Raw genomic sequence first — 27,721 nt, 5'->3', positions numbered from 1 at the left:
TATTTTTGTCTTTTACCCTTTTTTTGTGCCTTCTTGGAGCAAAATAAATGTTGCATATTTTGCAAAAATGTTGCACAAAAAAAAAAGTCCAGGCGTGGATAAAATCACTCCAGGCGGAGGAACGGAGAACATTTGCACACAAAAAAATTAGCAATATTTTTTTTTTTTTTTAAACGAATTGATGAGTCAGCTGAAAACATTTGGAAGCCCCAAACCTTGCCCAGAAGACATCTACAAGGCCCAAATTTAAAGTAGAATTTGGTTCAAATCAAAAAGTAGTATAAAAGTGTATACGTGTATGTATATATGCTGTTATAACGGTTTCATTTCAGTGGATTGTTTACATGGATATATTTGCAATATATTCACTTTACTTATTGTTAGAAAATCAGTTTTCAAGGAGTCATTTCTTACACTGTTTTTTAGTAAAAGAATAATGGAGAGAAAACGCAGTGTGAGTGACTGGGTGGTGAGCGAGCTGGATGTCTGTGTGCTCATGTGATGAGCTGCATTTGAATGAGCATTGCAATTGTGCTGTAACCCCCCATCTCTTTTTCTACCCTTTAATATCTTATTTTGCATGTCCCTAACAAATGGACAATCAGTGGATGAAACGAATGTTGTACATTTTGCTAGTTTTGGTGATGACTGGCATCGGACAATCCAGCTTTTTAATTGGTCAAAATTCACCTTTCTTTATTTTGCTTTTAAACTGACATTTCATTTTTTTTATTCTGGCAACGTAATGCAAGGTAAAAATGTTGAATTGTCACAAAATTGGCCATTGTTGTAGCGCTGGGGCATGGACTAGTAGTCTAGTGTAGTCATTGCTGATTTTTCCTGCACAGCTCATTTTGGCTGCTTGTGTAGTATGTATCGGGTAGTCGAAGGGGAGAATTGGATTTGTATGTTTGGAATTACTACGCGCTCATAGAGTGCATTGGAGTAACTCCGTCTTACTGGAGAGATCGATATTCCACTCCTATTACGTTTGACTAAAAACCTCTGCAAATTCAGCACTGTACAAGGAAGATGGCGATTCGAAAGGACTGAGACAACCGGAAGCTAAAAAAAAAAGGCAAGTTGTAAAATATTTTTTCATTCAAAACCTAAAGCCTAAGACCACCCCAAATAGTTTCTGCTCCCATACCTTTTGAATATGAGGTCCAGAATACTTACATAATGTTGTAAATATATATATTTTTATATATTTTTTTCACTCTTGGTATTTGCTTTCTATATTCTTGACTTATCCTGCTTTTTCTTCTACCATTTATAAGTATGAGTGTGAAATATGTATTTTCCATGACCTGAAGAACTTCTGAATACGATTGAGCTTGTTAATATGTCTTGGGTAATTCCAGTGCAGAATTACTGATGTTTCTGGTTTGTGCAGATCTTTAGTCGCGCTGTGAAGGCAAACCCACTGAACGTGACTCTATGGATCAGCTACATCTTGTTTTTATTAAAGAAAGTGGATCTGCCAAATTCTGCTCAGACGTTACAAGGGTAAGGGTGAAATGATTTAATGTAATTTTATTTTTTTCAGCATTTATATATCAATTCTTTTATATTTCTTTTTTAAGTCGGCATGAATGATTGAATGAAGGTGACTGGATATGTTTTTCGATATCAATGCGAGTGATTGAACTTTTTAAATTAAAGGAAATGTGTCAGTACAAAATGACTGTTCAAACCAAGCACAAGCGTTTTGTGCACACTTGCCATGGCCAAACAGTTTTGTGCCCCTTCCAATCTACTTGTTTTTCATCTATCTCCACCCTCCCTTTTCCTTGATTGACAGTTCTGCCTTTACAAGAGCCAGAGAATGACAACGTTCAGGGGTGGGCAATTCATTTTCCCGAGGGGCCACATGAGACTGTGACTGTTTTGAGGGGCTGAACCAATAGGTTGAAATTAATTTTGCTCAATATTAATATTAGCATATTAATTATAAATACAATTACCGTATTATTAAAATAAAGTATCACTTAATAATGAGCAGAATTAAGTTTAAGTGTGCAGACATTCCCGTATATACCATATGAGCCTGCACGCAGCCTCCTTGTCTCATACCCACTTTGTTGCAGGAGAAGCATCGGCGTGCATTGCCTAAAGAATGTCTATTCCCCGGGACCCCTTAGGAGGTGGGCTTGGACAGCACTGGTGATTGGCCTGCAGAGGGAGAGGGGTCCCCATTTGGCTTACATCCCTTCTAGCTGAATCCAGATGGCTTGTGCACCTCAGGCATCCTGTAAGCCACATAGCAGTCAGCAATCTTTGCAGCCTGATCCGCAGTTTGTGGCTCCCGATCACACACAAATTGTCGTACATCCGTGGGGCACATATGAAGAAATTGATCCTTGACCATAAGATCCGTTAAGTCCTCAAAAGTGTTAAGAGAAAGTCCCCTAATCCATTGGTGGAACGTGGTTCTCAAGGTGCTCACGAAATCCGCATAGCTGTCAGTTGATTCACGTTTCAGGTTCTGGAACTTTTTCTGATACACTTCTGGGGTTAGGTTGTATTTCCTGATCAGGGCCTCTTTTATGGCCTCCTAGTTCCCACCTAGCTCTGGTGAGAGGCCAGCAAAAACTTCCAGGGATTTGCCTCTCAACCCTCGGGTTAGATAATGCGCCCACTGCTCACTGGGTAGATGGATTGCCTGCAGGTTTTTTTTTCAAACCCCTGAAAAAAAAGTATCTAAGTCCGTATTCTTCTCCATCACAGGGAAGATTTCCAGACATGGTTTCCTTGGATTTATGTCCTGGAAGGGGGTCAGCTGTGGGATTTTACCTCTTTAACCCTGTTTACGGTATGGGCGCCCCCCCCCCCGGGGCCCCCTGTGTACAGTATGGGCGCGCCCCCCCCCCCCGGGGCCCCCTGTGTACAGTATGGGCGCGCGCCCCCCCCCCCGGGGCCCCCTGTGTACAGTATGGGCGCGCGCCCCCCCCCCCCGGGGCCCCCTGTGTACAGTATGGGCGCGCGCCCCCCCCCCGGGGCCCCCTGTGTACAGTATGGGCGCGCCCCCCCCCGGGGTCCCCTGTGTACAGTATGGGCGCGCCCCCCCCCGGGGCCCCCTGTGTACAGTATGGGCGCGCCCCCCCCGGGGCCCCCTGTGTACAGTATGGGCGCGCCCCCCCCCGGGGCCCCCTGTGTACAGTATGGGCGCGCCCCCCCCCCCCGGGGCCCCCTGTGTACAGTATGGGCGCGCCCCCCCCCCCCGGGGCCCCCTGTGTACAGTATGGGCGCGCCCCCCCCCCCCCCCCCCCCGGGCCCCCTGTGTGTACAGTATGGGCGCGCCCCCCCCCGGGCCCCCTGTGTACAGTATGGGCGCCCCCCCCCCCCCCCCGGGGCCCCCTGTGTACAGTATGGGCGCCCCCCCCCCCCCCCCCGGGGCCCCCTGTGTACAGTATGGGCGCGCCCCCCCCCCCCCCGGGGCCCCCTGTGTACAGTATGGGCGCGCCCCCCCCCCCGGGGCCCCCTGTGTACAGTATGGGCGCGCCCCCCCCCCCCCCGGGGCCCCCTGTGTACAGTATGGGCGCCCCCCCCCCCCGGGGCCCCCTGTGTACAGTATGGGCGCCCCCCCCCCGGGGCCCCCTGTGTACAGTATGGGCGCCCCCCCGGGGCCCCCTGTGTACAGTATGGGCGCCCCCCCGGGGCCCCCTGTGTACAGTATGGGCGCCCCCCACCCGGGGCCCCCTGTGTACAGTATGGGCGCCCTCCCCCCGGGGCACCCTGTGTATAGTATGGGCGCCCCCTGTGTACAATAAGGGCACCCCCCGGGGCCCCCTGTGTACAGTATGGGCGCCCCCCCGGGGCCCCCTGTGTACAGTATGGGCGCCCCCCCCGGGGCCCCATGTGTACATTATGGGCGCCCCCCCCGGGGCCCCATGTGTACATTATGGGCGCCCCCCCCGGGGCCCCATGTGTACATTATGGGCGCCCCCCCCGGGGCCCCATGTGTACATTATGGGCGCCCCCCCCGGGGCCCCATGTGTACATTATGGGCGCCCCCCCCCCCGGGGCCCCATGTGTACATTATGGGCGCCCCCCCCCCCCCGGGGCCCCCTGTGTACAGTATGGGCGCCCCCCCCCAGGGCCCCCTGTGTACAGTATGGGCGCCCTCCCCCCCCCCCCCCCCCCCCGGGGCACCCTGTGTATAGTATGGGCGCCCCCTGTGTACAATAAGGGCACCCCCCGGGGCCTCCTGTGTACAATAAGGGCGCCCCCCCAGGGCCTCCTGTGTACAGTATGGGCGTCTCCCCCAGGGCCTCCTGTGTACAATAAGGGGGCCTCCTGTGTACAGTGTAGGCTCCCCCCCAGGGCCTCCTGTGTACAGTACAGGTGCCCTCCCATGGCCTACTCTATAGATTGAACCATCCCATGCACATGAAAAAAAAACCCACCTCTCCATACTCACCTTATTCCCATTCCCCTGCACTCTGCTCTCTCCAATGCAGTGACTCTGAGCTGACCCGATGAAATGATGTAATCACGACTGCTGTCTTACACGCTGATTGGAGGAGGGCATGGTGCTGCCCGCGGGCCATTATTTCAGCTCTCCGGCTGTCTAGGCCTGTGGGACAGATCTGAAATAGATGGGAAAGCAAAGTAGGTGGGAAGGTGCACTAAACTGTTTGGCTGTGCCAAGGGTGCACTGAGCGCCTGAGCTTGGTTTGAACAGTCATTCTGTACAGACAGACTTTTAAAGGGAATTAAAATGTTTAGACATGTATGAAACTCGCTGGCTATTTACTGCTATAAAAACCAGGAATGTCAACCTTCACTCTTGTTGACCTGTTAAACTTTCCTTTTGGTCAGCAGTGAAAATGTGAACCAAAGTTGTATAAATTCCATTCCACCACTTTCTATTATAACGGTAATCTTGCACTTACCTGGTTTATTGAGGAGAGAATCTTTTTCAGTGGCTAATTTCCTTCCCTTGGTTTTGGGCCGTAGATGTTCTCGCTTGCCGCTGTTGAATTCTTTATTAACAGGTAGCCTGGCAATAACCTTTTTTGCACATTTTAAAGAACAGATGAAGACCCCTTCTTTTCCCCCCGTTGGAGTCATTGCTCCCTTGTGCACTGCGTCCAATTTTATTCTTAATGTTAAGTCACTATTGTAATGAAATGCTCTGTTCAACATATATGTATTCATTTTAATAAATTCTCGTTAGTGTAAACTTTGCATTATTTTCTATCTCGAGTGCTGTATTTTATTTGGTGCTTGAAAATATCGGCAGAAAAAGGACTTGTACAGCCGTATAAAGGTTGAGAAAATACCGCCACTGTTCCGCTCAGAATAGTAACTATTGTGCGACACAATTGTGCATTATGTGGGCCTTGTTTCATATTACACTATTCACAATACAAGTGTGATTTCACCATTTTCCATAGCAACTAAGCTATAGAAAATGGTGAAATCACACTTGTATTGTGAATAGTGTGCGCGGAAATCCCAACTTCAGTGGCGCAACAGCGATCAAAAGGAAAGTCCATGCGCCTTTAAATAAGAGTCCATTAAATAAATAAGTGGCTCAGTGAGTGCAAGGTATTTCCGGAGATCTATTGCCACCATTCTGTTACAGCATGCAAGGAAAAATTGAACACCCCAACATGGCATTATCCATTCTTTTCTCCAGTAATGACTCATACTTGTGCGTGAGTGTGAATTTGCATAGGTGTCTTGTATTTTCCATTGATAGCCATGTGTTTCTATGTAGGCGTGAATTATTTTTTTTCTTTTGTGGAGTGTATAATTGTTAATATAGTTGCACACCGTATGTGTCGTCTTCATAAATGTAGATATTTGTACAAAGTTATATTCTCATAGTAGTGTATATAAATATGCACCTTTTGTGTTGGGGTGTATGTATGTGTATACTGTATATTCTTCGTGTTTGTGCAGAACAGTGGTTTTGTTGCACTATGTATTTTTGCTGGCTTAGTATTATTTAGTCCTTTTTAGATTTTAAATTCTGGATTATTTTTTTTTTGTTTTTACAGTGTTTTTAATGCATCTTTAATCCCTGCTGTTCCATCATTGGCGCAGCGCCGGATTAATTAGTGGACAGACGCCGGCAGCACCTGACAGACCCCAGCCGATTTAGTGGGATCTCTTGGGTTCCTCTTATGGTGTCTGTCATTTTACCAGGCAAAATTGCCCCAAAATTTGCACTTTATTATCTGAATCTGCGACCGAGGCGTCAAGCTGTTGCGCCAGCGCAGATGTGAACCATACACTACAAGGTGATGGACGTTGCCAGAATTTACTGAGATCTTTTTGAAACCGATAATGTTATAGCTGTCATGGCTCTGGTGGAAGTGGAAACCATGACCAAAGTGTGAACCGGGGCTAAAATTTATTTTGATGATTATGAAGTGGTGATTTTTTTTTTTTGACGTTTTATATTTCATTATATGACATTGTAAGTTTTAGTTTTTTTTTTTTCTCAGTGAACTACTATAACTTACAGGTCCTCCAAATAAGTTTTATAGGGGTATAGGTTGGCTGGAAGTATCGATTTGCAGAGAAAAAAAGCGAAAGGGTCCTACGGATCCTTTATTCTCAGGGGTCCCGAAAGATGGACCCCCACCAATGATAAACTAATGACATATATTCTTGCCGTCACATTGGAAGATAGAAATACTCTGTTACAATGAAACTGCGAAAGCAATGCTTTTATGTCCTTGTATGACCAAGAACTTTTATGTATAGCAACATATTGGACTATTTTAAATCCTGTATGATCGGATGCAGGATTGAAAAATCCTATCAAGGAGGAGCTGATATTGTGGTCTCCCATGTCGCCCTAGTCCTCAAATAACGTAATTGTGAGTGGTAAGTAGAACAGTCAAAAACTGGGATCAGAATTGCTGTTGTTTGCATCACAAAGAGAATCTGTCACCAGGTTTAGGTTGCTGAACAAACAGCAGCATAAAGCAGCATTGGGAAGCTTTATTTTGACACTTGCAGTAGTTTCATAAAACCACTGTTCACATGCAGCGATGGGGTCCTGTCAATGTTGTGTGTGACCAATCCAGTTCCCAATACCGACCCCTCACTGAGTAACAGCTTTCCTCATATGCTGAGCGTGAAGGAAAATCTGTCAGTGACCGTGCCAGGCAGCTCATTTTGAGGACTTGAAATCTCATTACAATTAGTTGTCTATTTTGCAGTTCTACTATGCGTGCATTACTCTGTTGGGACTTCTTTTCTTTAATATGGTTATCGATTAGTGATGAAACAGTGTGCTCAGATAAGGCCTGTTTCACACTTCAGTTTTTGTCCATCAGTCAAGATCCGCTGTTTTGCAAAAAAAAAAACGGATCCGCCATTTTGCTTGGCGGATCTGTTTTTTTCCCATTGAGTTGCATTACCGGCGGATCTTGACAGATGGCCATCCATTGGATTCGTTTTTGTGCGGATCCGCCAAAATTTTGACGTCCGCCGACATGCCCGAACGGACGATGCAACGTTTTTTCGGGCGGCCGGATCCGCATTTGTCACTGCGCATGCCCGAAAGACTTCACTCTGCCTGAAATTTAACCCTAAAGTCTGTTCTGGCGGCTGGAAAAATCAATCTCTCCCTCTCCCCCCCCCCCCCTCTCTCTCCCCCCCCTCTCTCTCCCCCCCCTCTCTCTCCCCCCCCCCTCTCTCTCTCTCCCCCCTCTCTCTCTCTCTCCCCCCTCTCTCTCTCTCTCCCCCCTCTCTCTCTCTCTCCCCCCCTCTCTCTCTCTCCCCCCCTCTCTCTCTCTCCCCCTCTCTCTCTCTCTCTCCCCCCCTCTCTCTCTCTCCCCCCCTCTCTCTCTCTCCCCCCCTCTCTCTCTCTCCCCCCCTCTCTCTCTCTCCCCCCCTCTCTCTCTCTCCCCCCCTCTCTCTCTCTCCCCCTCTCTCTCTCCCCCCCTCTCTCTCTCCCCCCCTCTCTCTCTCCCCCTCTCTCTCTCCCCCCCTCTCTCTCTCCCCCCCTCTCTCTCTCCCCCCCTCTCTCTCTCCCCCCCTCTCTCTCTCTCCCCCCCTCTCTCTCTCCCCCCCTCTCTCTCTCCCCCCTCTCTCTCTCCCCCCCTCTCTCTCTCCCCCCCCTCTCTCTCTCCCCCCCCTCTCTCTCTCTCCCCCCCCTCTCTCTCTCCCCCCCCTCTCTCTCTCCCCCCCTCTCTCTCTCTCTCTCTCCCCCCCCCTCTCTCTCTCTCTCTCTCCCCCCTCTCTCTCTCTCTCTCTCTCCCCCCCCTCTCTCTCTCTCTCTCTCTCCCCCCCCTCTCTCTCTCTCTCTCTCTCCCCCCCCTCTCTCTCTCTCTCCCCCCCGGCTACGGTTCCCTTAAAATTCTTCATTCATCGCATCCGTCAAAAAAAAAAACGGTCCGGTGGCATCCGTTCACATCAGTTTAGCACCGGATCCGCTTTCCGCCATTTTGGCAGATTTTAACTAACACAAAAAACTGAAGTGTGAAACAGGCTTAAGATGTTATCTGAGCATGCTCGGGTGCTAACCGGGTGAATTTGGCGTGCTCGAATAATGTGTTCAAGTCCCCGCTGCTGTTTGACAGCCGTATCACATGCAGAGATTGCCTAACAAACAGGTAATCCTCGCATGTGTTGTGACTGTCAAACAGCCGCTGGGACTCGAAACATTATTTGAGCACGCCGAAGACACTCGGTTAGCACCCGAGCATACTCAGATAACACCTTATCCGAGCACGTTTGCTCATTACTATTATTTATATCTACAGGGTGGTCCATGTATATGGATACACCTAAATAAAATGGGAATGGTTGGTGATATCAACTTCCTGTGTTTGGCACATTAGTATATGGGAGGGGGGAACTTTTCAAGATGGGTGGTGACCATGGCGGCCATTTTGAAGTCGGCCATTTTGGATCGAACTATTTTTTCCAATGGGAAAAGGGTCATGTGACACATGAAACTTATTGAGAATTTCACAATATAAACATTGGTGCGCTTGGTTTTAATGTAACTTTATTCTTTCATGAGTTATTTACAAGTTTCTCTGTGTACAGCCATTGACATGTCGCAGAGGTTAACACGTGAGGACCGGATAGAAATTGTGTTGATGTCTGGTGAACGCAGTAACCGGGGTCATTGCAGCAGATTTCAATGCAAGACACCCTACGCAAGAAAACTGTCACCATTCCCATTTTATTTAGGTGTATCCATATAAATGGTCTGCTCCTCACGTGTTAACCTCTGCGACATGTCAATGACTGTAAACAAAGAGAAACTTGTAAATAACTTATGAAACAATAAAGTTATGTTAAAACCAAGCACACCCTTGTTTTTCTTGTGAAATTCTCAATAACTTTGTGTCACATGACCCTCTTCCCACTGGAAAAAATAAAGTTGGATCAAAAATGGCCGACTTCAAAATACTAATGTGCCACAAACAAGAAGTTGATATCACCAACCATTCCCATTTTATTTAGGTGTATCCATATAAATGGCCCATCCTGTAGACCTCTTAACAAGTCACAATTTAGGCAGAGCAGTCGATCCCCCTACAATGTCCCTATGAGAGCCATCATTATTTACAGTGCACTGGGCATTAACCTGTATAACTACACATACGATGTGATTTATTTTTGATTATATACTTTTGCAGGGTTTTTAAGGATGCTATAGAATTTTGTGGCATGGATTACCACTCCGATGAACTCTGGAACCTGTACATAGAATATGAGCTAAAACTGGATCACGTTAGAGAAGCCATGACGCTCTATAATCGTGTACTGAATATCCCCACTCAGAGGTATCAGATGCATTTTGAGAGGTGAGGACGCGGATAGAGAATTTGGGTAGGATCACCGATGTTACTGTGATGCTGTTCGTTGGTTCGGTTCCTAGATGATTTTCTTTCCTGTTTTTCTGTGTAGGTGTAAATTTCTTATATCTACTCGATCTCCCATCGAATTCCTAACTATGGAAGAGCTCAGCGCAATCTATACAAAAATACAAGTGGAAAATGACCAGATTGCTATGGAGGATTTCGCTTCAGAGGACATCGCAGACTCGCTAGCAGTATGTATAGTTTCCTAGATCTAATTCTTTCACATCTTATTTCAAAGTTTTTTTGGAACTGAAAAATTGTCTGCTTTCCTTGTTTTGTAGCACTGCGTTCCTATAAAAGATTATCTCACTGCAGATTGAAAATCATTTTCATGTGTTCACACTGTCCATGATGCTATGAATGTACCGGATACTGTTATGACCAGCAATGGTCGTGGTGGGATGATGCATAGTGCCGCAGTTCACTACCTATCACCTGCAAGAAGCTGATCGCCACACCACCTGTTTTTTTTTAAACAGGCTTTTGTCTTCTTGAGACAACCCCATTTAACCCCTTTTTCTGCTGTGGCCACTGTTTTGGGGGTTTTGGAATCCTTTTTATTTGACATTTTCATTCATAGTCATATGAGAGCTTGTTTTTGTTTTCTAGCGTTTTTGCAGGATATATAGTGTTGAATATATGTACAAACTGTAAGAAAAAACCATTGATCAGGTGTAGTTTTCACAGCATTTAATGTGTGATATAAATGACATAAGCAATGAAATTATGGAAATCACAGGATGAATAGTGATACTGATATGCAAAGAATAATTAAACAAATTTATATACATACTCACAATACTCTTTATTTTTATTTTTAATTTATGAAATTTGGAGCCAAAACTGAAATTCTGCAGACTGAAGACCCCTGGAATAGATTTAGTTTATAGGTTATAATCTGAATAGTATGGGACCTGATAAAGGGTTAAGTAAGGTGAAGGATTCCTTCCAGGGATTTTCTTTAACTACTTCATTACATATGACATAGTTGCGTCATTTGTTGTGTCCCTGACTGATGCGACTCTGCAACTTTCCCGCCACATGATAGCTGATTTAAGCAGCCATCAAGTGCCTTTAATAGCCTTGTGTGGATCGGAGCTTTACCAGTGGCTGTTAACCAGTTACATTCCGATGTCAATATCTGACAGCTGAATGTAACACGCACCAAACGGACATGCATATCAGATCCCTCCCATCGGTGCCCCTGTCACGTAATTGGGGGTCGCAAATAGGTTTGTATGACAGCCAGAGGTCTGCAGAAGACCCCCGTGCCTGTCATGATACGAGATTGTCATTTTTTTTTCTATACATAGACGATCGAATGATCGCATCTTCAAGTCTCCTAAGAGACTATTAAATAAAATTAAAAGTAAAGAAAACAAGTTTTTAATAACATGAAAAAAATCACCCACCTTTTGCCCAATTGAAAATAAAATTAGAAAAAAAAATTGGTCTCGCCGCATTCAGAAATGCCCCGATTTATCAAAATGTAAATTAATCATATCGGTAAACGGTGTAACGAGAGAGAATTGGATCGAAACTCCCAGAATTACGTGTGTGTTGTTTGTTTTTTTTTTTTTTTTTTTTTGGGTTACCACAACATTACAATAAAATGCAATCAGAGGCAATCAAAACATTATATCTACCACAAAATGGTATCAATAAAAAAAAAAAAAAAACACCAGCTCAAGGAGCAAAAAATGAGCCCTCACCCAGCCCCAAATCACAAAAAATGGAGACACCACGAGTCTCGGAAAATGGAGACAAAACCAAAAAACATTTCATCTAAACTTCTGATTTTTTTTTTTTTTTCACCTGCGTATTCGTAGTGACTTGGGGAATAATATTGCCAGGTAAGTTTTACCATATTGTCAACATGGTAAATAAAAAGAAAACAGTTGTGGAATTGCATTTTTTTTTTTTTTTGCAATTTCACCGCACTTGAAATTTTTTCCAGGTTTTCCAGCACACCATATAGTAAAATCAAGAGTGTCATTCAAAAGTACAACTCATCCGGCAAAAAAAAAAACAAAACCCTCATATGGCTATATTGACCGAAACATAAAGAAGTTATAGGTCTTGGAAGAAGGTGGGGAGGGGGACAGTTGTGAAGGGGTTAAAGGGAACCTGTCACTGGATTCATGCTGCCTGTGGTTTGAACAGCATTAATCGATTTACAGGTTCTCTTTAAAATAAACTTGTGAGCTTCTAATCGATCTTTCTTCCCCCATTTTGACAGGAAGCAGATATGCAAAAGATACGGCAGCATTTTCTAGCTACAAGGGAAAAGATGTATCTTCAAAATGAAATGGAAGTTCAGAAACGTTCTGCGTTTGAAGACGGGGTAAGTGTCATTTCTAAAGGTCTCAGAAAGGTAGAAGTGATTGAACTCTGGGTATGTTCACATCTGGATTTACACTGATTAAAGAGAACCTAACTCTAAAATTTGTGTTATTTAAATTAAATGCAGAGGTAATAACATTTATCACTTGACCTAAAAATGACTAAAGCGTATACCAAGTGGGAGAAAAGCTCCATTTCTTGGCACCATAAGCAGCAGTCTGCCAGTCTGCGCCCAGGCCAACACTGTGACTGCACTGGATGTGCTCAGCCTAGCATGCAGCTCTGTGTCTGCTCCAGAGCTCACCAGGCAGTGAGATGCAGTGCTGCCCTTGTGTTTCCTCCTTCACATTCACTCCTGGTGGAAAAAGCCCTGCTTGCTTCCCTTGCTCACACCATCCAGCACTGAAGGTTAGACCCTGCAGCCTTCCAGAATAGTGATTGTGCCCCTCCCCCACTGTGTCACCACAAACAAGCGAGAGATGTAGCTATCAACAAAAACTACCGGATTTTTCGTACTATAAGACACACCCCACATTTTGGGGAGCAAAATAGGTTAAAAAAAAAAATTATAATATGGGAGTCCATTTTATAGTTTGAGTTTCCAAAGGGCGGTGCAGTGGGATCACAGGAAGCAAAGTTCCTGCTGCAGGAATCTGGCGGCGGCCAAAGTGAAGCAGTGCTGCTAACCCTAGGCTGAAAGGAGGAGTGTCAGCGGTGAAGCAGAGCGAAGTGCCTTGCTTTCCTGACAGTGCGCATTAGGAAGATGACTCCAGAGGCTGTGCATGAACAGATTGAGATCTCGGTTCAGCCTAGATCTCATTCTGCACATGCGCCGCCTCTGGCTGACATTTTTCTGAAGTAATGGGCTTCAGGGAAATGGTCGCTGGTGGCGGCACATGTGTGGATTGAGATCTCAGCTGGCCCGAGATCCCAATCTGCCCGTGCGCCACCTCCGGCGGTCCACAGCTTCGGGAAAGTGGCTGCCGGGAAAGCCATTTACTTTACTCTGCTCACCGCCAACAACCCTCCTTCCAGCCCAGAGCCTGCAGCATCGCCCCTTTTCTGCTGCTGACAATTTCCTGTGGAAGGGACCATGCTCCACCACTGCTGATGCTGCCCCTGCTAAACTACACACACATATATAGAGAAATATATATAACCCCTTAACGACCGCCAATACGCCTTTTAACAGCAGCAGTTAAGAGTACTTATTCCTCAGCGCCATTTTTTAATGGCACTAAGAAATAAGGGTATAGACCCCCCAGCGTCGGAATTTCTCTGGGGTTTCGGCCCAGGGTTAGCTGAGACCCCAGGCAACATGTTTCGGTTCGATTTTTACCGACCCCCAGTGTTGCGATCGCCGGTTTGTTTGTTTTTTTTTTTCTAAAAAACATAATTTTTATTGATTTTTTTTTTTTTTTTTTAACATAACATTGGATAGGATAACATGGCATAGGAATAGAATATAGCATCAGCAATGACACTGTAAATTACCAAAAGTACATATACAAATCTTACTTGTCAGACAACAGGGGCCGCATAACTTTTAAAATAGTATATAGATACATAAATAGATCTCCGTCAGTGTCTTGTAGCACAAATTTTGGGGAAACAATAAGAGAAAGGAAAGACAGCCTGAATACGTAGAAGGGTACTAGGGGGAAGGAAGATAATCTCTTTTGCTGTATTTTACATAGTCAAGAGTGTCGTTCTATGGTAATATATGTTGTATTTTTAATAGACATTATACATCTGGGATCTAACGTCCCGCTCAGATCCTCCGGACAACACCATTCTGTGTGGCGTAAGGGACTAATCATTCTCGATATTTCATGAGGGCTTTAGTGGAAACCAATGAAGCTTTCCACAGCGGTAATACTTTCCCTGCAGATTTTTCTTTACTCCTTTCCGCCTCTATTAATTCAATTCCCAGTAAGTGTTCATCTGGGCTATTATCATCGCCATCGATGGGATGCTTGGTTTAAGCCATTCGCCAAAGAAACCACGTAAGGCTACAACTAAGAATGTGTGGATGTTTTTAGGGATCTTTGCTTTAACTGCTGTGGGTTGTGTCTCCGGAGGTCTCAACTGGTGAAATAAGATAGTTTGTGGGAGATGGATTCCCCAGCACAATCGAGCCTGCTCCCCTACCTGTTTCCAGTACTCTTTAGCTGCCCTGCATTCCCAAACCCCGTGCTAGAGATTCGTTGGAGGTGTTCCGCACTTAGGGCCCGCTATAATCCTGTCAGGGAATCTAGGAGAGGATGGGATATTGAAACCATAAAATGCTGTATGCATGACCTTAAAATAGGTTTCCCTCCAACTTTCACATAAAATGGATTTTTTTTTACCTGTTCCCACCCCTGTAGAATTGTCACTACAATGTCTTTATCCCATGTCCATTTCTCCCAAGTCTTAAACATCTTGTTCAGCTTTAGCTTCATTTATGTCTTAAGGCCCTTTTACATTTAGCGATGCACCAGCGATCCGACCCGGTCAGGATCGCTGGTGCATCGCTAAATGATCGCTAGTGAGCTGTCACACAGGCAGACCTCACAGCGATGCAGCAGCGACGCAGCGCACGATACTCACCTTTCACACAGCGATCCTGGCGTCCTCCCGCCCGCCTCCACGCGTCGCTCGTCGTCACAGCAGGAAGCGCCCGACGAGAAATGGAGCCGGACATTCTCGCGCGATCAGCGATGGACAGCGGGGGAGCCGGTCGGAGGTAAGTATCACACATGGCGATATCGCTAGCAATATCGCTATAACGTCACAAAATCGGTGACGTTACAGCGATATCGCTATGTGTAAAACCCCCATTAGTGTTGTATATTGAGGATATGCTCGCATTCTGAGTGCTCATACCCACTCTATTATCTAGGATATGTAGTTACACTTCATTAAACAATCTACAAAGTCTAGATAAGCAAAAAGAATGGACCTGCATGACCTGTAGGAAGTTTCTGCTTTCTATATGGAATTTGTCCATGATTTCTTGTGGGCTCAGCCATCATTTAACCTCTGTATGCATAATATCCCCTGCTTTCCTCATGTTGTATCCTGCTTGTCCTATCACCCCTTTGATTTCTGTTCCCTGGGGAAGTTCCGGGTGACCAAATAGTGGCATATGTTTAGATAACTGGAAGGGAAGACCAAATGCCTTCCTTAAGCCCCCGTCACACACAGCAAGATCGCTAGCGAGATCGCTGCTGAGTCACAAGTTTTGTGACGCAACAGCGATCTCACCAGCGATATCGCTGTGTGTGACATCTATCAGCGGCCGGCCCCCCTGCCGGGTATCGCTGATCGTGCTCGAAAGCCCTGGACATTTTTTTGATTGTTGGTCTCCCGCTGGCCAGCACGCATCGCTGCGTGTGGCAGGCGGGAGAGCAACGATCAGCGAGCGGGAGCTGGTAACCAAGGTAAACAGCGGGGTGACATCGGGTATCCCTGCCTGGTCCCTTTATATAAATGAAATGGCTGAGAGGAAGCCTGGCGTGTGTATTCTAGCTGTTGGGTCCCTATACACCCCCTCTAGGTATTTTCTAAAATTGCCTTTTATGTTGGACGAGTCCAGAGTTGCCCCCAGCTAACATTATCAAAAGCTTTCTCTGCATCCAGAGCCAGCAGAGCCGGTCTCTCTCCCGACTGGCTTCGGCAACCCACTGCGTCCAACACAGTTAGTACCTTTCGTATGTTTTTCACCGCCGCCCTACCCTTAACGAATCCCACTTGTGCAGGGTTCACCAGTTGTTGTAATACTACTGCCAATCTGTCCGCCATTATTTTTGACAAAATCTTCTCGTCTACATCAGTAAGGGAAATGGGTCTATAAGAGCAGGCCTCCAGGGGATCCTTGCCTAGTTTGTGTATGACTTTAATATGTGTTTCTTTAGATCTTTCTGGTATGACCCCCCGTTAATAGAATGGTGTTGTAATAGTTTGTTAGCAGTGGGGAGATATGTTCCCTGAGGGCCCTATAAAACTCACCGCCAAATCCATCTGGGCCTGGTGCTTTCCCATTTCGAAGATGACTTATGGTTTGTCTTGCCTCTCCTTTTTATTATTTCTGCATTAATTACATCTTGTTGTTCTTGTGTTAGCTTTGGAAGAGTGACTTGTTGGAGGAATTTTTTACCTTCTGCCAAATTAGTATGTGAGGGTTTATATAATTCTTTGTAAAAGTTTTGTAGTGTTTCATTGATTTTCCTGGGGACGGAGGTTATAGTTCCCTGGCCATCTCGTAATCTACCTATTGGACTCGCCTGCAATCTCCCTTTTGCCAGTCTTGCCAGCAATTTCCCCACTTTGTTCCCATTTCTCAGCAATTCAACCTCCTGCCTAGAGTGGAACATCTGCTCCCTCCTATCAATCCAGGTTTCAAACTCTTGTTTCGCCAGCTTCCATTATTCCATGTTTTTTGAGTTGTGGGGCTCTGCAGGACCTCTGTGTATAGATTTGTAAGCTTTGCACTAGAATCTGAGTATTTTTCCGCTACTCTTTTTCTTGAGTGAGGCCACAAACATCATAATTTTGCCTCTTAGCACCGCTTTTGCTGTATTCCAGTACAAAGCGTGTTGGTTTTCATATTCCTTGTTGTCCCATTCAAATTCATCCCAACAGACCTGTAATTTGTCATTAAATCCCTCATCTTACTCTGTCGCCTCATTGGGGGACACAGAACCATGGGTGTTAGGCTGCTGTCCACTAGGAGGCGACACTATGCATAATCTGAAAAAGATTAACTATGGCTCCTCCTCTGCAGTATACACCCCTGGACGGCGTCAGCCTTCTCCAGTTTTTGCTTAGTGTCGCAAGGAGGCACACCTAAAGGATTTTTCTTTTTTTCCGTTTTTTCTTCGGATGACACATGAAGAAAAGTGGGTCTCCTCAGTGAGACTCCCGGCATGGCTCCTTCCTCGGCCCCCTATTATGGGGTGCCCAGTTGAAGTTGAGATGGCGGTTCCCCATGTCGCTCCTTCCCCAGTCCTGGGGGTGCTGGTTCGAAGTTGAGACCCCCCTCCTTCCCCAATTCCTTTTGGTCCTGGGTTGAGGTCGAGGCAAGGAAGAAGCCCCCTGACTGTGACAGCAGCACCCTTCATAATCCCCCTCTGGGGGTATTAGGTTGAGACGCCGCAGGTAGGGTCTGTCCATGGTAACCTACGCAGCATCCAGGGACCCCAGCCAGCTGCGGGCTCCTGTTGGGGCCGGGGGGAGTGCAGGCAGGCATAGCACTTGCAGACACAGGGCTCTATGCGCCCCTGTGTCTGCGGCAGCATTAGGCTACAGCGCCGCAGGGGAACCCACCACAGGGCCCCGCTTCCGGTTGTGGCCCCACTGCTAGCCTGCCTTTCAATCTGGGGGGTCCGGTAAAAATCCCCCCCCCCCCCCCCCGGACTACCGCGTCGGCCTGGAGCCCTTCCTGGGCATAGAAATCTAATTTAGGCCGCGGCTTCGGCCTAGCTGAGGTCGCTGGCTCCTCTCCGCCTCTCCCGGCCCGCCCCCCCGGATGACAAATATGACACTCCACAGTGTCATAGAAGGGGCAGATCGAGGCAGAAAAAGCACGTTTTTTCACATCTCTGCGCGCTATTTCTCAGCTCTCTGCCCCCTTCTTCTCCCTCATCTCCTCGGCAGCCATCTTCGCTGCAGCAGATGCTGTCCCATACAGCAGCAGCAACGCCAGCAGTCTCCGGGGGGCACAGGACTGTGAATTGTCAGCGCTGGACCTAGGGGCACACTGGTGGGGTAAGATCACAGCCAGGTTCTCTTTACACGGCTGTGAATCCATATTACCTACAAGGTTTTCCTATAGCTCCCCTGTGTAGTCACCCCTGTACAGTCCTCTGCTAGCCAGCCTCTGTGCACTATGCCGGGCTCAAGGAAAAGAACCAGGAAGGACTGTTTTTATGCTTTCTGCACAGCCTGCAAAGCCACTCTCCCCAGTGGCAGCACGTACCCGCACTGCAAGGATTGTATCCAAAATACTGGGTCAGAGCCCCAGGAAGCCCCTATCATTGCTTCAGTGGCCGCTACCACGCCGGAATGGGCTACCCAGATGTCGCAGTCTATGACACAGTCCATAGATAACCTGACCTCCACATTACTCCAGGCTCTGCAGGGTCATGTCTCGCCTATGAGTGTTACCCAGCAAAGGGACAGCTCTACTCAGGGGCAGGCCATTTCTGGCTCTCCCAGACGTAAGCGGACCCACTTGTCGCGTTCCTCTGCGTCATCCCATAGCACACAGTCATCCCCCTCCAGGGAGAGACACCGTGGTCCCAAGTCGCATAGACCGTCCCCTACCAGAGACAGACAACGCAGATCTCCGCAAGAAGACCTCCGCTCCAGCTCCACCCACCAGGGAACACCTGAGCGATACGCAGGATTCGGAAGGCATCTGTGACTCCGACTCAGACAATGAGACAGAGAGGTCTCTGGTCCCTTGTCCCCCTAGCAACACAGCGCTAGTTGAGGACATAATCTCTTCCATCCATCGGGTGCTGGACATTTCCAATCCAACCCCGGAAGTCCCAGAACGCAAGATTTGCTTTGAAGGTGTTCTGAAACCACCTAAGGTTTTCACGAACCACCCGGAATTTCAAACGATCCTTACCAAGCAGTTTGCACAGCCTGATAAATAATTCACCAATTGTAAATATTGAGAAGCTAGGTACCCCTTCCCACAAAAGGACACCAAACAGTGGACAGATCCACCTGAAGTGGACCCCCCAGTCTCTAGACTAGCAGCACAGACCCTCCTCTCACTGCCAGATAGCTCAACCCTCAGGGACGCAGCAGACCGACAGAACGCATGGCTCGCTCAGTGTTCGAAGCGGCAGGGGCCTCCCTGGCCCCCGCGTTCGCTTCAGTTTGGGCGGCCACGGCCATTCTGGCTTGGGCCAAAACATTGCAAGATGGACTTCAAACTTCAGATCCTGAGCTGTCGGACCATGCGGTTCAAATAGCAGTAGTAGCAGATTACATGCTTCATGCAGCCCTTGACTCCGCAAGAGGTGTAGCGGGGATAGCAGAAAACACCATCACAATTCGGCGTATCCTCTGGCTGCGGGAATGGAAAGCGGTTGCAGCCTCAAAGAAACCCCTCACGCATCTTCCGTACCTTAGTGGAAGGCTTTTTGGCGAAAAGTTGGACACAATGATATCCAATGCCACTGGGGGTAAGAGTACCTCTCTCCCTCAACTGAAACCTAAACGCACGTTTAAACAGAGAAACGAAACACGATTCCAATCCTTTCGGAACTCTTCGGGCTGGTCCGTCTCGCACCCAGCGCAAAATCGTAACCGCTCTCCACGCAGGGACAACCCACGGACGGCGCAGAGACCGGACAAGACTTGGCAGTCGAAAGCAGGCCAAGCGAAACCCAAGGGAGGAAAACCTCACAACTTCGCTTCATCATGACTCACGAACTCTGGAAGACATCCCACCAGTAGGCGGGCGACTTCTTTCAGCAAGTCTGGCTGCCTATTACAGAAGACAGGTGGGTCAGGGAAATAGTGTCTTCCGGATACAAGATAGAGTTCACTTCCACTCCACCGAACCGGTTCTTCCTCTCTGTTCCACCAACACCACCAGACAAGGCTCGTGCCTTCCACCAAGCGGTCTCCTCTCTCCTTCAAGCAGGAGTCGTAGTGCCGATTCCCGCGAACGAAAGATTACGAGGGTTCTACTCCAATCTATTTGTAGTTCCCAAGAAAGGAGGCAGCGTCCGGCCCATACTAGACCTAAAACAGCTCAACAAATATGTACGGGTCCCTCATTTCCGCATGGAGTCCCTCCAGTCCATCACAACATCCATGGAGCAGGGAGAATACCTTGCCTCCATAGACATACAAGACGCATATCTGCACATACCAATTGCTCCCGCCCATCAAAGGTTTCTCAGGTTCGCAATCAACCAAAACCTCTACCAGTTTGTCGCTCTCCCATTCGGACTCGCCACGGCTCCAAGAACGTTTACCAAGGTCATGGCAGCCACCATGGACGTTCTACACTCCAGAGGCATTCTAGTCGTTCCGTACCTGGACGACCTTCTCATCAAGTCTTCCACCTTCAAGGACTGCGAGGTCAGTGTCTCAATCACAATAGACACACTGAGTCATCTGGGATGGTTAGTCAACCTACAAAAATCATCGACTACCCCAAGTCAGACTCTAACCTTCCTGGGGATGTTATTCGACACCTCCAGGGGTCTGGTGCTCCTTCCCAAGGACAAGACACTGGCCTTCCGTCTGGGAGTTCGCACACTCCTCCGCAATTCTCCACGATCTCTCCGGTTTGCCATGAGAGTCCTCGGCAGGATGGCAGCAGCAATGGAGGCAGTGCCATTTGCCCAGTTTCACCTCAGGCCTCTTCAACTAGCAATCTTCAGATCTTGGGACAGGAACCCCTTCTCCCTCAACAGGGAGTTCCGGTTGACATCGTCAACCAGGAGGTCCCTACATTGGTGGCTGAAGCCAACTTCGCTTGCAAGAGGAAAACCCTTTCTCGCAGGTCAATGGAAGGTCCTGACCACTGATGCAAGCCTAACAGGTTGGGGTCCGGTGCACCTACATCACAGGGCACAAGACAAGTGGTCACCAATGGAAGCGACCTTGCCCATCAATATCCTGGAAATCCGGGCCATCTTCCTGGCACTGAGAGCCTTTCGTCACTTGCTTGCAGCCTCTCACATACGGATACAGTCGGACATTGCCACGGCGGTGGCATATGTGAATCACCAAGGCGGGACCCGCAGCGCCCAGGCGATGAGAGAAGTGGCACATATCCTCCACTGGGCGGAAGACATGAGGTCGGTACTCTCTGCGGGACACATTCCGGGTGTGGAAAACTGGGAAGCCGACTTCCTCAGCAGGCAAGGAATGGACCCAGGGGAATGGTTTCTCCACCCCGAGATTTTTTTACCAGATCTGTCAACGCTGGGGAACCCCGGATGTGGACCTAATGGCATCCCATCTCAATGCCAAGGTCTCCAATTTCATGGCCAGGACACACGACCCGCGGTCGCTCGGAGCGGATGCCCTGGTCCAGGACTGGACCCAGTTCCAGCTCCTGTACATTTTTCCACCCCTCCCCCTGATCTCCAGGGTCGTGAGGAAGATCAAACAAGAGGGAGTTCCAACCATCCTGATCGCGTCGGACTGGCCCAGACGTGCATGGTACGCCGACATCGTACAACTTACAGCAGACGCCCCCTGGCGTCTCCCCGACCGTCACGACCTTCTGTCGCAAGGTTCGTTCTACCATCAGAATTCAGGGGCTCTCAATTTGACGGCATGGCCCTTGAAACCTGGATTCTAACCCAGGCAGGGTTCTCACCAGATGTCATTGCGACCATGATCAGGGCAAGGAAACCAGCCTCCGCCAAGGTTTACTATCGTACCTGGAGAGCTATCTTTTCCTGGTGCGAATCTCACGGACAAGTCCCACTCCCTTATTCCCTCCCAAAGGTACTAGGTTTCCTTCAATTGGGCCTAGACGCCACGCTAACCCTAGGCTCGCTCAAGAGTCAGGTGTCTGCGCTTTCAGTCCTTTTTCAAAAGCGCATTGCTAACAAACCGCAAGTAAGGACTTTTCTCCAGGGAGTTTCCCAATTGGTTCCCCCCTACAGACGTCCACTGGAAACGTGGGACCTCAACCGGGTCCTGACAGCATTGCAGGCACCACCCTTCGAACCCCTTAAAGAAGTTCAATTCTGCTTTTTGTCACAGAAAGTGGTTTTTCTAGTGGCAATCACCTCGCTACGCAGAGTGTCTAAATTATCAGCACTTTCCTGCAGACGGCCTTTCCTAGCTTTTCACCAGGACAAGGTGGTTCTCCGTACTGTACCATCCTTCCTTCCGAAGGTTGTGTCCACCTTCCACCTGAATGAGGAAATCTCACTGCCATCCCTTTGTCCGGGTCCGGTTCATAGAGTGGAGAAGGCTCTGCATATGCTTGACCTCGTCAGAGCATTGCGGATTTACGTGTCCAGAACTGCACACTTCCGGATATCTGATTCCCTCTTCATTCTTCCGGAAGGCGGTCGCAAGGGCCTGCCGGCTTCCAAGGCTACCCTTGCCAGGTGGATGAAGTCCACCATACACGAGGCCTACCGACTTAACAGTTCCCCTCTTCCGGCCGGTATCACGGCACACTCTACACAGGCAGTAGGGGCCTCCTGGGCCATTCGGCACCAGGCTTCGGCACAACAAGTGTGCAAGGCGGCCACTTGGACTAGCCTACACACGTTTACGAAACACTACAGTGTTCATACCCAGTCCTCAGCGGACGCGAGCCTGGGTAGACGGGTTCTGCAGGCGGCAGTGCCCCAAGTTTAGGGTCCTGCTAGCACAATATTAGTCCATTGCTTCCCACCCAGGGACTGCTTTGGGACGTCCCATGGTTCTGTGTCCCCCAATGAGGCGACAGAGTAAAGGAGATTTTTGTGTACTCACCGTAAAATCTTTCTCTTTGCCTCTAATTGGGGGACACAGCTCCCTCCCTGTTGCCCTTACGGGCCGTTGTTACGGTTGAGTTCTCATATTGTTCTTTGAGCTCGTACATAGTAGCCTTCTTACAGGCATGGTTATGTTTTTTTCTGTTATGTTCCTTCTAATGCTTTTGCACAAAACTGGAGAAGGCTGACGCCGTCCAAGGGTGTATACTGCAGAGGAGGAGCCAAAGTTAATCTTTTTCAGATTATGCATAGTGTCGCCTCCTAGTGGACAGCAGCATAACACCCATGGTTCTGTGTCCCCCAATTAGAGGCTAAGAGAAAGAGATTTTACGGTGAGTACACAAAAATCTCCTTTTTTCTGAGGAAGTAAGAATCACCAAAAAAAAAAAAAAAACCTGTGTGAAGAACCATATCCCACACCAGATGATATACATAATTGTCAAAATGACATCTGCATCTTCTCCTCCGCCCTGATCAACACCTTTGCATAACTCTCTGCCATCCACCCCGCCGAAACCTAGGTCTCTTCCCCAAATAAGGGGCTGATGGGCACTTCCGTCCCCTTGGGGAGACACTGTCCTGTTTGTAGAAAGTGTGTGTGTGTGGTGGGGAGAACCATCAAGAGCAAGATGTATATGATGCAGTCTATTTCTGTGGTGCTTCACCTGGGCCGGCCAGATGTCCTCTGAGGCTTTGGTGTTGAGTGGAAGCTGTCTTCCTCATGACCTCTTCTTCGTTCTATGCTTTTTGCATTTGCATTGCATGTTTTTTCAATATCTTTTTCTGCATCACTCGGCGATTTGTAGATGAGGTGACTCACCTTCATTTCGGAAAATCCTCAGTGTCGCCGGGTATTGCAGTGCAAAGCTTTTCTTTGCTTGATAGAGTGCTGCACATATTTTACTAAAGGCTCTCCTGCGTTTTGCCAACTCCGCGGAATAGTCTTCAAATAGTAGGACTTTCATCCCTCTCAAAGTCACTGGCCGGGAAACTTCTTCTATATGCTCTCATTATGTCAAACTTATCATTATAGTCCAGGAATTTCATGATTAGGTGAAGGCAACAGTGATTCCAGTGGTAATAGGAGTACTTGGAGCAGTGATCCCGGAGTTGGAAGAAGGGCTATGACAGATCCCAGGAGCAACATCTGAGCTCTCTGTCCAGAAACGTGCAATGCTGGGAACAACTGAGATCCTGTACAGAACCCTCAAACTCCCAGGCCTCTGGTAGAGGACCAGAGAATGAGAAAGGACAAAAAAAACACCCCTATTGGGGGGGTGAGAAGGAAGTTTTTTTATATTCACATTTATACATACACACACAAACACACACATTATGGTCATTGTTCTCACCTCTAGAGGTACTGTACCGTAGCATGAGGTGGTGGCTACAACCCACATAAGTTGCTCAGGTAGTGCAACTCATCCAGGATGGCACATTAATGCGAGCTGTGGCAAGAAGGGGTAGCTGTGTCTGTCAGCACAGTGTCCAGAGCATAGAGCAAATACCAGGAGACAGGCCAGTAGATGTGGAGTGGGCCATAGGAGGGCAACAACCCAGCAGCAGAATCGCCACCTCCTTCTGTGTGCAAGGAGGAGCAGTGCCAGAGCCCTGCGAAATGACGCCAAGCAGGCCACTAACAGCCATGTGTCTACTCAAACTGTCAGAAATGGACTCCATGAGGGGTGGTATGAGGGCTCGATGTCCACAAGTGGGTGCTGTGCTTACAGCCCAACACCATGCAGTGCGATTGCCATTTGCCAGAGAAAACCCAAGATTTGCAGATTTAACATTGGCGCCTTGTGCTCTTCACTGATTAGAGGAGGTTCACACTGAGCACATGTGACTAACGTTACAGTCTGGAGACGCTGTGAAGAACGCTCAGCTGCCTGCAACATCCTCCAACTTGACCGCTTTTGGCAGTGGGTCAGTAATGGTGTGGGGAGGCATTTCTTCTCAGGGCCACACAGCCCTCCATGTGCTAGCCAGAGGTACACTGACTGCCATTAGGTACCGAGATGAAAGACCATATACAGGTGCAATGGGCCCTGAGTTCCTTCTGATGCCTGACAATGCTGGGCCTTATGTGGCTGAAGGGTGTCAGCAGTTCCTGCATAATGAAGGCATTGAAGCTATGGATGGCCCGCTCGTTCCCCAGACTTGAATCCAATTGAGCACATATGGGACATCATGTATCATTCCATCCCCCAATGTCACGTTGCACCTCAGACTGTCCAGGAGTTGTCTGATGTTTTAATCCAGGTCTGGGAGGAGATCCCTTAAGAGAACATCTGCCGCCTCATCAGGAGCATGCCCAGGCGTTGTAGGGTCGTCATACAGTCACGTGGAGGCCACACACTGCTGAGCATCATTTTCTTGTCTTGACGGATTTCCACTGAAGTTGGATAACCCTGTAAATGATTTTCCACTTTGATTTTGAGTATCATTCCAAATCCAGACCTCCATGGGATATTAATTTTGATTTACATTGATCATTTTTATGTTTTATTATTCTCAACGCATTCCACTATATAATGAATAAAGATTTTCAGGTGGAGTATTTTATTCAGTGATATCTAGGATGTGGTATTTTAGTGTTCCCTTTTTTTTTTTTTTGAGCTGTGTGTATCTGTGTATGTACTATATGTATATGTGTATAAACAGATATAGCAATAGAGTGGTGTGTGTATATATACAAGTATACGTATACTATTGTATTATATAGACAGGCTCAACCACAGAACACTGCACTCAGAGCTGTCAATCCCAAGATGGTGACCCCCATAAACTGTGATTCTTATTTCATATTTCAAGTAAGTGTAGTCATTCTTCCAAAGGTAATTTATTTCATGTTTATTTATATCTACAGTCACCTTACTGTAAGGGTACCGTTACACTTATCGATGCACCAGCGATCCCGACAACGATATGACGCGGTCAGGATCGCTGGTGCATCGGTAAGTGGTCGCTAGTGAGCTGCCACACAGGCAGATCTCACCAGCGACATAGCAGGGGTCGGGGGTCGCTACTTACCTGTCAGACGAGGCAATCCTGATTTCTTCCCACCCGCGTCCACGCATCGCTCATCGGCGCCACAGGAAACTCAGCAGGAAGCTGACGACGAGAGACGGTCCAGGACGTTCTCGCGCGATCAGCGATAATCAGCGGGGGAGCCAGTCGGAGGTAAGAATCACACATAGCGATATCGCTAGCAATATCGCTGCTACGTCACAAAACCAGTGACGTTACAGCGATATTGCTAGCGATATCGCTATGTGTAACGGGCCCTTTAAGTACCACCTAAAACCTCATAAAATGGTGCTCCTCGCCACCCACTGTGCAGGGGAAAGCAAAGAAGAGGGCAGAGCACTACAGCAGCTCTGCAGCCCCATCATTCTTCGGATTAGTGGTGGTTTCGGAGATTGGATCCCCAGCACTACCAAAATGATGGAATATCTTACCATTAAAATATACACCTTGTTCCCGCAAGCCCTCATACGCTTTGTCAGCAGAAAAATTAATAAAAAAATGTTATAGCTCTCTGACTGCCATGATGCAAAAACAAATAAAATCACTGTTACCTCAGTGCCCCTCTAAAAAAAAAACTCTGCATATTTAAAGGGGTATAATATTGAATGTTTGATTGATGGCAGCCTACATCAAACACCTCCACCGATCATCTGTTACCCGGTTCCACGGCCACTGGAAGTACTCGGAGTACAAAGCCGAAAAAACAGCTCAGTGTACTTCTGTGCACTGACTGTTCAAGGGCACTGCAGCTCAGCTGCCATTTACTTCAGTAGGAACTGCAGCACCCAAGACGCAATCACTTCAGTAGGAGATGAGCTGCAGGACATGGTCACATCAATGTCATAGTCTTGGACAACACCTTTTTAAAGCACAGACTTCTCGGAAAGTTGTGAATGTCTGCCTTCCAATAAAGGTCTAAAGTCAAATAATGTGTGAATAACTTCTGTATTTTTGCTTTCTTTTAGATCAAGCGGTTGTATTTCTTAATGACCCCACTAAATATCAAACAACTGCAAAACTGGAGGAAATACCTGGCGTTTGAGATGTCTCAGGGTCAGCATGATCGCATAGTCGTGCTGTTCGAGCGCTGTTTGATGCCATGTGCATTGTATGAAGAATTCTGGCTGTTGGTGAGAATTCCAGCAATTATTACTTGTGCTTGGTCTATTCATGCCAATATAAGCACATGGGCTGTACGTATGTACAAAAGAGAGATAGTGGGTTAAATTAAAGCCCATTCTATGCAAGGAAAAGTAGGCACCTGTTAAAATAGTGTTGTTTTTTTTTTAGTAAGTTGAGCCTGTCCTATCTTCGTCAAGAAACTCTGCTGTTTTGGTACTGAGAATTCCAATATTACACATATTCTGTGCCGAATATCCACCATCACTGTTTATTCTAACTGCATAGGAAAATGATCATTATGTATTTCCTAATATAAATGCACAACTATACAAAATAAATCTTCACCAGTTAGTCATAGGATTAAAACCACTGACCGGTGAAGCACATGGCAATCCCTGCATGTGTTATGGCTGTCAAACAGCTGTGAGCTATGCAGTCGCCGGGACTCGAATATATTATTCGAGCACACAGAAGACACTCTGTTAGCACAAGAGGAGGGCAGATAACACCTTATCCCAGCACGTTCACTCATCACTAAGGGTACCGTTACACTTAGCGATGCACCAGCGATCCCGACAACGATATGGATCGCTGGTGCATCACTAAGTGGTCGCTAGTGAGCTGCCACACAGGCAGATCTCACCAGCGACATAGCAGGGTTCGGGGGTCGCTACTTACCTGTCAGACGCGGCGATCCTGACGTCCTCCCGTCGCTCGTCGGCACCGCAGGAAGCGCCCAACGAGAAATGGTCCAGGAAGTTCTCGCGCGACCAGCGATGAGCAGCGGGAGAGCCGGTCGGAGGTAAGTATCAGACATAGCGATATCGCTAGCAATATCGCTATAACGTCACAAAATCGGTGACGTTACAGCGATATTGCTAGCGATATCGCTTTGTGTAACGGGGGCTTAAAGAACAT

The 27,721-nt window shown here is 47.6% G+C and overlaps 1 protein-coding gene across 4 annotated transcripts in view; it reads left to right on the top strand.

The window, feature by feature from the left end:
- LOC141058302 (pre-mRNA-processing factor 39-like) overlaps positions 1 to 27,721 on the top strand; it is a 71,493-nt gene that overhangs the window by 24,552 nt on the left and 19,220 nt on the right. For 2 of the 4 annotated variants that reach the window (XM_073554497.1, XM_073554498.1), the window contains exons 4-8: positions 1,397 to 1,509; positions 9,621 to 9,788; positions 9,892 to 10,036; positions 12,085 to 12,189; positions 26,647 to 26,811. In XM_073554497.1, the coding sequence (XP_073410598.1) occupies positions 1,397 to 1,509; positions 9,621 to 9,788; positions 9,892 to 10,036; positions 12,085 to 12,189; positions 26,647 to 26,811 (696 nt within the window). The remainder of the gene's footprint in view (positions 1 to 1,396; positions 1,510 to 9,620; positions 9,789 to 9,891; positions 10,037 to 12,084; positions 12,190 to 26,646; positions 26,812 to 27,721) is intronic. The other 2 variants (XM_073554499.1, XM_073554500.1) reach the window with 2 other exon arrangements.

The sequence above is a fragment of the Dendrobates tinctorius genome, unplaced genomic scaffold (assembly GCF_039654945.1).
Source record: "Dendrobates tinctorius isolate UK_male_01 unplaced genomic scaffold, ASM3965494v1 ptg000211l, whole genome shotgun sequence".
Classification (NCBI taxonomy): domain Eukaryota; kingdom Metazoa; phylum Chordata; class Amphibia; order Anura; family Dendrobatidae; genus Dendrobates; species Dendrobates tinctorius.
Note: the sequence above shows the minus strand (reverse complement) of the source record. Positions and strands in the feature narration are given on the sequence as shown.